The sequence below is a fragment of the Thunnus albacares genome, chromosome 11, assembly GCF_914725855.1.
Source record: "Thunnus albacares chromosome 11, fThuAlb1.1, whole genome shotgun sequence".
Taxonomy (NCBI): domain Eukaryota; kingdom Metazoa; phylum Chordata; class Actinopteri; order Scombriformes; family Scombridae; genus Thunnus; species Thunnus albacares.
The window spans coordinates 30,365,345-30,378,277 of record NC_058116.1 but is presented as its reverse complement, the minus strand read 5'-3'; the positions used below and the strand labels follow the sequence as shown (position 1 = coordinate 30,378,277).

The window sequence follows — 12,933 nt, the reverse complement described above, 5'->3', positions numbered from 1 at the left end:
AGGGGCCCGACCCCTAGGTTGGGAACCACTGGACTAAACTAGCTAACTGTATATAAAGTAGTGTAAACTAGCTCCACCTCCAGCAGCTACAACAGTAACATGCTGCTCTAACACTGATGCTTCACTATTAATAATCTAATGATGTCATATATAATAATATATCAGTCAGAGGGACCAAACCACTACTTTTACTGCAATACTTTAACTACATCAAGCTCATAATACTTATGTACTTTTACTGCAATACTTTAACTACATCAAGCTCATAATACTTATGTACTTTTACTGCAATACTTTAACTACATCAAGCTCATAATACTTATGTACTTTTACTGCAATACTTTAACTACATCAAGCTCATAATACTTATGTACTTTTACTGCAGTAGGATTTTTCATGCAGGACTTTTTGAGTATTTTTGCTGTATTGGTACTTTTACTTCTCCTAATATTTAACAGGCAAGATAATTAATAATCAATTAATGATGACTATTGAATATGCATAACCTATGTTATATGTCATAAATATTTGTGTTCCACAGGTCGTTATCTGGTCCTTCTCTATCCTGGGAACAGCAGGTCATGACCTCTCTGTCTACTGAGGTTGGATATGCAGCGGTACTGATAAGGCTGGTTGTCTCCATGGTAACCAAGGTCAGGTAGAGATATAGTAAAGTAAACTGTGTACAAAGTGCGTGACTTGAGTTAACTTTAATCAGCATAGTGTCTTGTTTATAGTTCTTATTTATACTTTTTACAACTGTGATTTACACTTTTAGTATTATCGTTATTTATTTCAACATATTGAAAAAACAAAACAAAACGATTATCACCTGAATTAACGCCATAACTAATGTCTTCTCATTTCCTGAGTCAGACTCCTCCACCTGAACAAATCAGCAGTTTCTGCTGATAAGAATCTTATAATTGGAATCATCAATAATATTTTATTATATTGTCAATCAGGAAATGTTACACTTGTTGCTGTGTTATCATAGTAATATGTTGTTAATCTGTCAATTACTTTTCAAAGTGTTTAAATCTCTAAAAATGTCAAAAAATAAAGAAAAAAATGTTCCCAGAGCCCAGTGTGATGTCTGTTTGTAGATATAATGAAATAAATATTAGTTAGAGATAGGGATGCACGATATTGGATTTTTTGCCGATATTTCCAACTCGTTGTGGCTGATTGCCGATACTGATATATGTACATATTTTTTTCCAGCTGGCTGAGGAGACTATTATACATGCAAGCATAGATTGTACTAAGTATGATCAAGAAAGACAATATATGAAGGAAGAATTTAGGAAGACTGGAGTTCAGGAGCTCAGCATTAAAACTTTAATGAACCTGCCAAGTTGGAGGAGCAGTAGAGTTTTCATTGAGTTTATTAGACAGACAGAATTAATGTGGAGGATTTAATCTCTGGTCCACACTCCGGAGCAGAAGGTGGCGGTAATGAACCTAATACACTGGTTGCCAAACACCGTTATAAACCAAAAAGATTTTTTTCCAAACAGAGTGGTACATCCTGTCAACCAAGGTGTTTCCTATCTGTGCAGCCGAACATGGCAGCTCCTCCGTGGAGCTCCTCCATTTCACTCAGCCGCCCATCAGATCAGCTGCTTCCTCCCACTTTAACCTGAATAATAAACTGGGGCTCGGTGCTCCGGTTAGATCCACACACACACGAGAGCCGGGGCTAACGTTAGCTGAGAGGCTAGCGGAGCGTTAGCCACAGCATGACCGGAGGGAAGCACAGCCAGCTAGCCTCCGCTAGAAGAAGCAGCAGGTCTGACGGGCGGCTGAGTGAAGTGCAGCCTGCGGAGGAAACACCGGGACCGTCAGGGTGAAACAGTCCGTGGAGGGAAGCACAGTCAGGCGGCGGAGGAGAAGGCGACAAATCGGCCTCTCATAATCGGCAGAAAATGTTCATTTCGGGCTGATGCCGATATTTCATTTTAGAACTTATATCGGCCGATACCGATGACGAGCCGATAATATCGCGCATCCCTAGTTAGAGAAACTGTTACCTACAAATATTTGGCATTTTGAGAGAATAAATGACTTTAATTATTACAATTATTGATCAACAAGTCCTTTTAGCCCTAATTTTCTTACTTTTCAACCAGTTTGGAAAGATATTTTCATCAAATGTTGAAGTTTTCACACTTTTCATCAGTTACTACAACGAGCTGAACCTGAACTGTGTTTCATGGAGGTTAATAAACAGAACGGACGCTCGGCTGTCATCAGACAGCCAGACATCGACCTTTCAGACTGCTAACAGACGTTCACACGTATGCACATGTTCTGACATTTAACCAAATGTAACTTTTTTCCTGTGTGCTTTGTTTCTCACCGGCGGAAATGTTGCTGAATCAAATTAAAAGGAAGTGAGATTCCACAAACTGCTAGGTGCATAGATGTGCTTGGAAAGGAGACAGTTGGTGAGCAACCGCGAGCCTCGCATCCCTCTGAATTACACGCTTTATTTATTGACCACATACAATCTCTGTATGAAGGGGAAAAACCCCTCAGTGTCTTGGTGGCACTCTGGTTGAGCTTGTGGCCATTAATAATGGAACATGAAACCACACAGTATTTTATAAAAAAGCGTGTTCAAATCCCCCCTCGCATCAGACCAACGCCACAAATAATAAAAGGTTAACTGTAAACGACGCCCACGCTGTAACAGCTCTTCTATCGCAGGCGCTGAATGAAGCCGATGATGATGAGGAGCGAAGGTTTCAAAAGTTACTGGTGACTATCGAGTGAATAATAGTCTCATTTTTTCTATGTTTTCACATATTAATTACCGTCAGTAATTAATCATAACGGCATTTACAAAATGCGGCAGCAATTCATTACAATCATTTTCGGTCTTACCTACATTTTTCATCATTTTTACACTGCATGAGCAAAATGCTGAGTGATAACATTTATACTTTATATCTCTAGACATCTCTGAATGATTCCTTAAAGGCTCCTTCTGCTCAAAAATGTGTTTTTCTTCTTCAGCTGGATGTTTGTTTTCACATTAATCTGTTGAAGGAGGAATCTATATCTATATCCAGTATATATCTATATCTATATCTATATATTTATTACTATATTTATGTATGAGCTAGGGCTGCAACTAAAGATTATTTTCATTATTGATTAAATCTGATTATTGTCTTGATGAACTGATCAGTAGTTTGGTTTATGAAATGTCAGAAAATTGTGAAAAATGGCCGAAGCGACGTCCTTTAATGTCGTGTTTTGTCCCAAAGATATTCAGTTTATTATCAGTGAAAACCAACGAAACAAGAAAATATGAATTTGTATTATATTAAATTCATCTGAGAAGCTGAACCAGATATTTATGACTTTTTCTTCCCCTAAGAAAATACTACAAATGATTAATCAATTATCAAAATACTTTCACCGTTTTATAGACCAAACAACTAATCGACAGATTAATCGTTAGCTGCAGGCCTGAACTAGCTTCCACCTTCTCTATTGTTCCGCTGCTGATCGTCTGATTGTCATTAAAATGGATCAGCTGTGTGTTTGCTAATTAAAAAGGCATCTCTCTATACCGCCTGGTTGTGACGATGATGAAGGCTGGACGGCCCGAAACGTTTTGCCCGATAGTGTGTGAGCGTGACCCTCGTCTGTCATCGTTAGTCTACAAAATAAAAGTTAAAGCCCTTTATTTTTCTGAGCACAGTGGAAACTGTTTGGCCACCAAAGGAAAGGTGAAGTTCAGTGGACGACTGTTAAAACGAGGCTGTTATATGATGTCTAACACAGGTACATAACATCATCATCATCATCTATCTGACCAGAACAGATAACAGCACTTTGGTTCAACTAGAATATCATCATTTGTTGATAAAAAAGCATTAAAATGCTGCTGTGACTATTATCTCTCACACACAGCTCTCATTATGACATCTGCCTTCACATACAACCCTAAAACTGTCAAAACAATTTAACAAACAAAACATATTTGGTGGTTTTCAGTGTGTCTGAGAAACAACCGCCCCAGCGGTTTACTACATGTCTCTCAGACTGGGGGATGTTTAATGATCCTGACTCACAGCTAGCGCGCCGTTTGACACAGTATGAAACATCAAACGGGATTTCACAGAGGTGACACGCTCTGGCTGTTTTTGATACTTATATTAGAAAATTTCTCAAATCGTGTTCAGTTTTATTCTGTTTTTCTCACCCAGAAGGCGACACAATCAAATCACAATCGCAGTAAACAGCGGCTGACGCTGATGCATAAAAGGGTTATTCAAATACTCCTCATCCTTTTATTTTGACTTACATGTATTGAACTCTGAAAGGCTTTTTTTTGCAAAGTGTCTCTACTTTTCTGATCATCTAACATCCAGGAACTACCGGCGCTTTTCAGTTCAACCTTTTCTAAGAAGAAAAACGTATCTACAAAACATATCTACCAAAGTAGCCGTTGGGTTGCAGGATTGTTGCAGAAGAAACTCTGAGGTTGCTTGCAGCTGTCTGTCTTTTTTTTTTTTTTTCTTCTGTTACCACAAATCAACCACATCCATGATACAGCTCAGAGCCGGTGTTGAACGTGCGAGTGTTTTACGTTTCCGCCTGAAGTTCTTTCCTGTTGCTTTACTAAGAAAAAGCTGAACTGTTGTTGCTGTCGAATCACAAATAAAACACCGTGTTCACTGTATGATCGACTTATTATGGGCTGTCATTTATTATTATTTTCACTTTTTATTATCTGCAGATTATCTTCTTCTTCTTAGAATTTCCCCGAAGTTCAAGATGACATCTTAAACTGTTTTGTTTTGTCTGACAAACAGTCCAAAAATACAAAGATATTAACTTTACTATCAACAAAAACAAGTGATAATTAAAAACGATTATTCAATTACTGCAATAATAATACATTTCTGTCAATGAACTAATTGATTAATTGCTGCAGCTCTATAAACATATTAAGCAATGATGGCTAATAACACTGAAACTTTGATTATGTTATATTCAGTCATACGATAAATGTTAAAATCTTAATTTCTTGATCAGATCGTGGTATTTTGTCGACTCGCGTCACATATCAGAGGATCTTAGATGAGATCTAAAACCACAGAAACTCTTTACTTTCATCAATATAGAAACAGTACAACACTGTATTTTTTTTGCATTTGGTGTCGTTCCTTTGGATGTAAAAATGAACAAAAAAACGACAGTATATCCACGTTTACCTTGTTATTTCTGTTCCTGCAGTGATTTGACATCATGTGTTCAGGTTTTTTTTGAATTAGGTGTAAACTCACAACAGATCTGCTGTGCAGGTTAGTGTAGATTATAAAAGTAGCTCTCTACAGTACTGGATGAATAAGGTTAAAGGAGATATATCATGCTTTTCGTGATTTTCTGTCATTTATATACTGTGATGGTCAAAGTTCAGAAACTTGAGGCGAACATATGTAAAAATGTCGCCTTCGAGTCAAAAGTCAGGGCTTCATTCTGCTCTTAATGCTTCGTTTGTCACCTCTACTTCCTCCTCGTGATGCTGTTGCTCTGTAGCCTTTGTTGCTAACGTTGTGCACGTTGTTCACTCACATATTCTGGATCTGATTCACCTCCAACATGTACGAATGTATTTGAAAAGTTTATATTTCAAGTAAAGAAGGAGAAAAATAAGCAAAATCCTGCTACTGTAGTTTGTTTACGTAGCCTCCAGAGTCAGGAGAAGCTTCCTGAAAGCTGACCAATCAGAACAGAGTGGGCTCATCAGGAGGCGGGGCCTTAAAGAGACAGTAACTAAAACGGCCTGTTTCAGACAGAGGCTGAACTGAGGGGCTGCATAAAGGACCAGTAGAAGATAAATAAGGAGTTTTTAACTGGAAATCATGCAAATATATTCCAGTAGAGCCCCAGAATATAAATATAAACCTGGAAATGTGCAGAATATGTGTCCTCTTTAAGGAAATAGTGAATCACTTACCAGCAATATTTAAGATTAAACCAACTAAACTATGAAACATACTGTATAATGTTTTCTGTGAAAAACGACCGAAGTGACGCCATCAAATTGTCTTTTTTGTTCAACCAACTGTCCAAAAATTTAATTAATTATCACACAAAAGAAAACGAAGCAGCCAAACCCCACAAATGACCAGCTGGAACTGGGGAATATTTGACATTTTTACTTTAAAAAAATGACAAAAACGATTATTTGATTATCAGAATAGTTGCTGATTAATTATCTGTCGGATTGTTTCTCCAGTATCGTCTACAGATGAAAGCAGTGTATATTCTGTATTAAAGGATGTTTGTGTATATTATATATGTTAAGCCAGAGATGTGGCACAGAAATATGTTAAATCCTCTCTCATCTCAGAGGGGGAAAAGTACTGCTTGTACTTCACCATAACTACCATTATAACACTATAACTTACCAGAACTGCTGGCAGTGGCCTCCGTTTCAGACAGATGAAACCAGTGAAGCCCAGCAGGCCCAGTACGACCACACCACACATCACCAGGGAACAGACCACACCAGAGATCAACGCGTCTGCAGAGAGGAAAACACTATTATTCACACACACACACACACACAGAGACTTGTACTGTAATGTGTGTAATAGTAGAGCAAGCTTCAATTCCTTCATCAACATCACAGGCAACTAAAAGTTCGAGTGGCAGACAATTTTTATTTTAACATTACCTGATGAAGGAACAGTGAGAGGTAAATGAAATTATATTTAAACTACGATAAAAGCGCTGCAGATGTTGGGGAAGGTTTTCAACAAGCCGCTGTAAAACTCGAGAGACATGCCAGCGAGTGAAGAGAGTGATGTTACTGGTGATGTTTTCAAAGCCTGAAAAATGACGCCAACAACTGTTGGGAAACAAAACCAAGGCGGCGTTCAGACTGACATCACCCTTCACGTTACAAAACGCAGCAGGGTGACACTGCAGAGGAAAAGGTGTTGGCCAATCACGTGCATGCAAGCCCACATTCCTGGTGGATGACTTTGTAACCTTAACGCTGTATTCGACCGTTTACCTCACGATCCTTGAGACGAAACAGAAAACAGTTGCCGCCATGATTCACTGTTTAGACGCATGGTGCTGCGTGTGTCTCCGCTGTATAGGGGTAAACATTAGCCATCAGGGCAGATATTTTATTACATGACTACTTTGGTACAAACATTTACCCGCCAGTGTGGCGAATAGCCTTCCGAGATTAAACGGAAAATCTACCCGCATTTGGTGCTTGGCGGGTGATAATTAGTAGCGCTGTAGTCTGCTGGTCGATATGCTATCGTCCGTAATAATCTCCGTACTGTAAACTGTACTCAACGTTTACTGAATCAGTGTTTCTCCCATAATTATCACAACAAGAACTCCCCGCCAGGCCAAACATCTATTTTTTTAAATGCCAAAAATAACGCCAAGTATCCGTTCATTCGGAAATCAACAGCGTTTGGGAGTCTTTGTGCGGCGCTGTTCTGAAACGTGAGTCAACCTCCGTGTTGTTACCTAGAAAACTATTGGTGATATTGCGTAATATGTTTGCGTAGCGAGCGGGAAAGAGCGAGCGGCAGAGAAGTGACGGTGGATGTGAGCGGAGCAGAAGAAAAGGTTAGTAGTGAGTAGTCAGTCTGGCAGTAAATGTACAGTACAAAGTGAATTATTTTCTCTACTCAGACACAGATATTGATTAAAAACCATCAGGGCTGTACCTGCAGGGTAGACGTCAGGAGCGAAGGCACACTGAGGTTGGCTGTAGCTGGAGTTCCTGTGGATCAGGTTGTCAAAGAAGCGGACTGAGACGCAGTACTCTCTACCAGGGACCAGGTCCGTCAGAATCTTCCTGCTCAGAGGCTTGATGTTGCCGATGAACTGCAAAACATCAGCGGAGACCACAGACAGACGTTACATCAGTACAAGACGAACAGCATTGCGCGCATAGGTTGAGGTACAACATGCAACAGGTGCAGTACAGATGCTGCATCTAACCTTAAATGCATTAACTGATCTTTTAATGTCACACTTAAATTGTATTGTGACATCCTTCCTCTCTGTAGGCTCTTTGTACTTCTTTTACACAATCAGTCCAGTAAATCCTCTGTACTTACAGCTTACATTACCAACAGTCATTTCCTAATTCATGCAAGTGTTGCTGTATTTTTTCCCCTCCAGGGACTCGTTAGTTTCATCACTGACCCACCTGACTAACATTATTAGTTTTATTTTATCTGAAGTTCATAATAATTGTATTTGTTAAACATGTCTGGGACGATTCGTGACAGTATACAAAAGGTATTTGATGTGACTGTGAGTGAACACTGAACTAAAGGGAAGCATCATATTTCCTTATTTAGAGAAAGTTCAACATATTTTTTTAATATTTTCCTTATAACACCTGTAATCTCATCACAGCTCCATGTTGATGTTTTTAAATGAACACAGTTTACAGCTGAGTTTCAAGACAAATGTGGAAGGAAATTTGGAGACACACGGATGTAAAAATGAAGCCAGACTTCCTGTATCATATCTTATCACCTGTACCTGCAGCAACAACACAGCTTTTTTTTTAAAATTATATTTATGATATTTTTGGTCTGAATGTGTCTCATGGTGGCACAACAGGACAAACCAGTTTTCCTAAAACACTCTCTGTGTGTGTGAGTCCATCTACTCTACCTTGTCTCTGTCTGTATCTCTGCTCTGGATCCTGAGTTCGTATTTTAACAGGTCATAGCGCTCCCTCAGGTGCTCCATGTGAGGCTGAAGGTCCACACACAGACTTCTGTTACATGGCGTCACAGTCAGCAGCGGCAGGTCCAGGCGAGCTGATGGACAGACACAGGAACAAAACATAACTAAAACTTCCACCGCATGACACAATCACTTCGAGGAATCGTCATGTGATTTACAAGGAACAAAACCCTTTGCAATAAGACAAGAGGAAACACTGTAATGTTGTCAAGTAGCCAAGAACTACAAACATTTCCCAGAAGACAAAAAGTATTTTAGTGAAGTGCCGCTAATCTGCTCATGAATGCGTTATGAAGGGATCTTCTGATGGTCAGTAGCAACATTAGTATTGTAGCTTGCAGGTGTTTTACAAAAGTCTGTCCAGCAGGTAATCAGCTGACTGATGTGGGACGTTCAGCACAAAACCTTTTTTTTCCCCCCCTGATGTAATGTGAATATTTTGACATGAAAACACTACAAAAGAGTGTTGCCAGAACGTAAACAAGTTCAGGTAGTGAAGCAGGTTTTGTATCTCGCAATAAATTAGATACAGAGAGCAGTAAAATGTTCTCAAACTCAATGATCATTATTTAAATTAACTTCCTGTTTGCTGTCCCTCTTATTCATCAGCTTCTAGTTTCAGAACAGCGTCACTTACTGTCTCTGATGGGTTGAAATCTTTTGTAGATGGACGGTTGTGAGGTTTGTGTTTCCAGCCGTGCTGTAACCCGGGTAAAATAGACCTCTTCATACTTGGAGAAGGCCTCCGTCAGGTTGCAAACCAGTGGGTGCTGGACACGCTCGCAGCCAGTTACTGGATGAAAGGTTCCTCTGCAGGACAGGAAGAGGAGGAAAAGAAGCGGGTCAAAAGAGCCAATCAGTCTCGTTTTTAATCCAACAAAATATACGGTCAGAAACAAGATGAGGAGTTCAGTTTTTGATAATGTTAGCTGTCATCACTTCTGGTTTCACTGTAAAGGTCAACCACTGCCTTCACATTACGATACTGTTTACCGTACAGCGCATGAAAAATGGTGAAGCATCAGCTGTAAATACACAGAGCAGAGCAGAAAACTATATATAGTGGATCTGTGACGTTTGGCTGATAAATGATTGGCTTAAAAAGGATAATTCTGGTTTATTTTAACCTCACGTTTTCCCGTAAAAGTTAAAAGCTATTGTGACTCTCATGTTATCATGTTAACTTTGCACTCGCCACCTCCGTTATAGTGATTCAGGGAAACGAGGACTCACACTAAACAATATTGAGGAAAACTCTGAGAGTCTCCTACGGTTTTCTAAATAAACATGATTTCTATTATTTCAAACACTTGTCTGACCAATAGTAAACACAGAACGTAGCCATCGAAGTAGTTTAATCTGAGTTTGCATTTCGTTAGCATAATATCCCACAGCACAAGGAGTCCTCAAATGTCTCGTTTTGTCCCGACCAACAGTCCAAAACCCAAAGATATTTAGTCTATGATCATAGAGGACTAAAGGAACTAGAAAATATTCACATTTAAGAAGCTGAAAACACAGAATTTGGACATTTTTTTCTTAAAAAAAACAGACTCAAAACGATTAATTGATTATTAAAATAGTTGTCGATTAAGGTAATAGTTGGCAACTAATCAATTAACTGACTAAACATTGCAGCTCTATTCACAATGGTCACATTTATGGGAAATACGCCAGGGTGAAATAAACTGAAATGATCCTTTAATTGGATCAGTATCGGTCTCAATACTATCAGATCAGAGCATCTGTTGTGACTTAAGTATTAAACATGAACCTGCTTGTAGCACTAAATGGATAAAGACTTAATACTCCAACTTAGTACGAGTTTCTACAGCTGCTAGTTCTTCAAAACATCTTTTGGGTGTCAAACAAACATCTGTTAACTTTTTCCTGTTGTATCTGATCTGTTCTGACAAATCCAGAAGTGCCTGCGGCAGAAAGGCAGAGACGGACTGGTTCAGGACACAGCTGTAAGTATAAACACTAACAGGTGAAACTTACGTCACTTTGGAGATGTCAACCTGGTAGTAGACTCCCGTGGGTGTGCCTGGCGCTGACGCCCATTTCAGGATATGAATGAAATGGTTGGAGGTCAGGGTCAAGTTGACTGGCGGGGGGAGTTCACTCATAGCTGGGAACACAAACAAACAGGATATTAGAAGTACAAGAAACTCAAAATGGAGTGCGTAGCTTAAAGGGTGTATGTTGTCTTGCCGTCAGCTCTCTTTAAATTTTATTATTTGTATTTCCTGGTTCAGACGCTGGGTTTAAGCCCATTTAGCTCCTTATATTTTGCCCCCCTCATGTATGTTAATGGAGTGGACAAAATATTAGGAACAGCATTCAATATAATGCACTACAGTACACCACCACCACCATCCACTACCACCTCAATAATATACATAAAGTAGAATTATCACCTTTCTGATGATGTCAAGTTTAGTAAATGTAGAATTTAGAGCTGTTGTATTGGGTTGCATTAGATTGTACAGGTGTATATATACTGTATATGGTAGAAGTTCGATTCTAAATAAAGTCACCTGTGACTTTGAATGGATATTTAAATATCTATTTATATCTGAGATGCAATGATGTTTGTTGCCTAATTGACTGATAGTGTTTGCATTGAGGCAAAGTCAGTTATTTGACTTGTAAATAATATAATAAGCTATTACAAGTACAGTATTTCTTTCTTTTTTTTTTAATGCTGAGCCAAATGGAAGATATGCAAACCCTTAGCAACAGGGTCTGACACGTTTGTGTTTATGTACACACAGATCACACTGTTGATGCTTTTATGACTCATTACAATGTAATTCAGGGTTTTTTTTTTTTTGTTGCATAAACCACAAAACAGAACAATGTTGACTGTGGGTGGAGCAGTGCTTCAGGGTAGTTTAAGTGTAACCTAACATCACCTGACTGTGGACTCACCTGGCAGGACCTGAGGCAGCCATGTGAGCATCCAGATGAGAGCAATCATGACAGCCAAACCATCTCCGCTGCAGCTCCCGCCACTCCGCTCCGGACTCTGCTGCTGCTGCTGCTGCTGCTTTCACTTTTCACATGAACACTGCCTGTCATAACAAAGAGTTAGACTCACTGACATTTTTATCAGTAGTTCAATATCTTAAAAAGGTTTTGGACAAAAGTATCTGCCAAATGAATGTAAAATGATTAGAGCTGCGATGATTAATCGATAAATTGATTAATAAATCTAAAGAATATTAATGCACAACTATTTTTCAAGCAAAAATGCAAAAGATTTTTATGGTTTTTAATATGAGAATTTGCTGCCTTTCTTATATTTCTTACATTATATTAACAGAATATTTGGGATTGTTTTATTAAACAAAGCAAAACATTTCATGACGTCACATTTTGCTCTTGATTTAGTGCTGCAACTAAACGATTACTTTCATTATCGATTGATCTGCTGATTATTTTATTCAGTTAATCATTTGGTCTATAAAATGAAGTGTGAAAAATGACACAGTTACATCTTCCCAGGATAAGATCGACTCATCACATTTAAGAAGAAAAGGAAAAAGGTGTTTGATTGACACCCAAAATCAATAAATCCGCCGTGAATACGATGAATGTGAAAATGAAATCAAACTTTATTGCGGGTTTATTTTCAACTGACACCATCTGACAGTGAACTTTACTGTGAATGAGCAAAGTCACGACTCGTTTTTAACATCATGTCAACACCGTTAACTTCTATCCTGTAAGTTAACGAGAGATTTGCTGAATGCCTCCACTCTCCCTGCCGTGTACCAGCTTTGTAAGCCTAAAACTTAAACGTCACTTTCATTCAGAAAAATACAACCTGAGCTGCTAAAGAGAGATAACTTTATCTCTTAGTAGTAACGTTAACTTTGCCCCAAAAACTCATCCCTCAAGACACCCACTCGCCGGAAATGTATACACGGCTAGCTAACTGACTAGCATGTAAGCTAAGCTAACTAGCGAAGTTTAAATAACGAGTCCAAAGCTACAAACTGTTCGTAACACGCAGTAATGTGTTAGATATTACAGCTACCTGTACTGGGGAGCTTTTCATGTTTATCCATCAATTTCGACGACCGCAGAGACTCGGAGCGTCAAAAACACACACACCGTTACAACAGCCGCTGCTGCATTCACGGTCCTGCAGGAAAAATCCCC

The 12,933-nt window shown here is 38.9% G+C and overlaps 1 protein-coding gene and 1 long non-coding RNA gene across 2 annotated transcripts in view; one reads left to right on the top strand and one right to left on the bottom strand.

Moving 5' to 3' along the window:
- LOC122991658 overlaps positions 1-1,082 on the top strand; it is a 24,332-nt gene extending 23,250 nt beyond the window's left edge. The window contains exon 4 of the long non-coding RNA XR_006405884.1: positions 779-1,082. This is a non-coding gene — a long non-coding RNA (uncharacterized LOC122991658). The remainder of the gene's footprint in view (positions 1-778) is intronic.
- The window catches only part of LOC122991654 (interleukin-10 receptor subunit beta-like), a 17,118-nt gene extending 4,185 nt beyond the window's left edge, over positions 1-12,933 (bottom strand). Inside the window, exons 1-7 of the mRNA XM_044364841.1 lie at positions 12,809-12,933; positions 11,698-11,840; positions 10,765-10,894; positions 9,401-9,573; positions 8,689-8,837; positions 7,725-7,884; positions 6,435-6,550 (exon numbers count right to left, since the gene is read on the bottom strand). Of these exons, the coding sequence (XP_044220776.1) occupies positions 6,435-6,550; positions 7,725-7,884; positions 8,689-8,837; positions 9,401-9,573; positions 10,765-10,894; positions 11,698-11,746 (777 nt within the window). The 5' untranslated portion in view covers positions 11,747-11,840; positions 12,809-12,933. The remainder of the gene's footprint in view (positions 1-6,434; positions 6,551-7,724; positions 7,885-8,688; positions 8,838-9,400; positions 9,574-10,764; positions 10,895-11,697; positions 11,841-12,808) is intronic.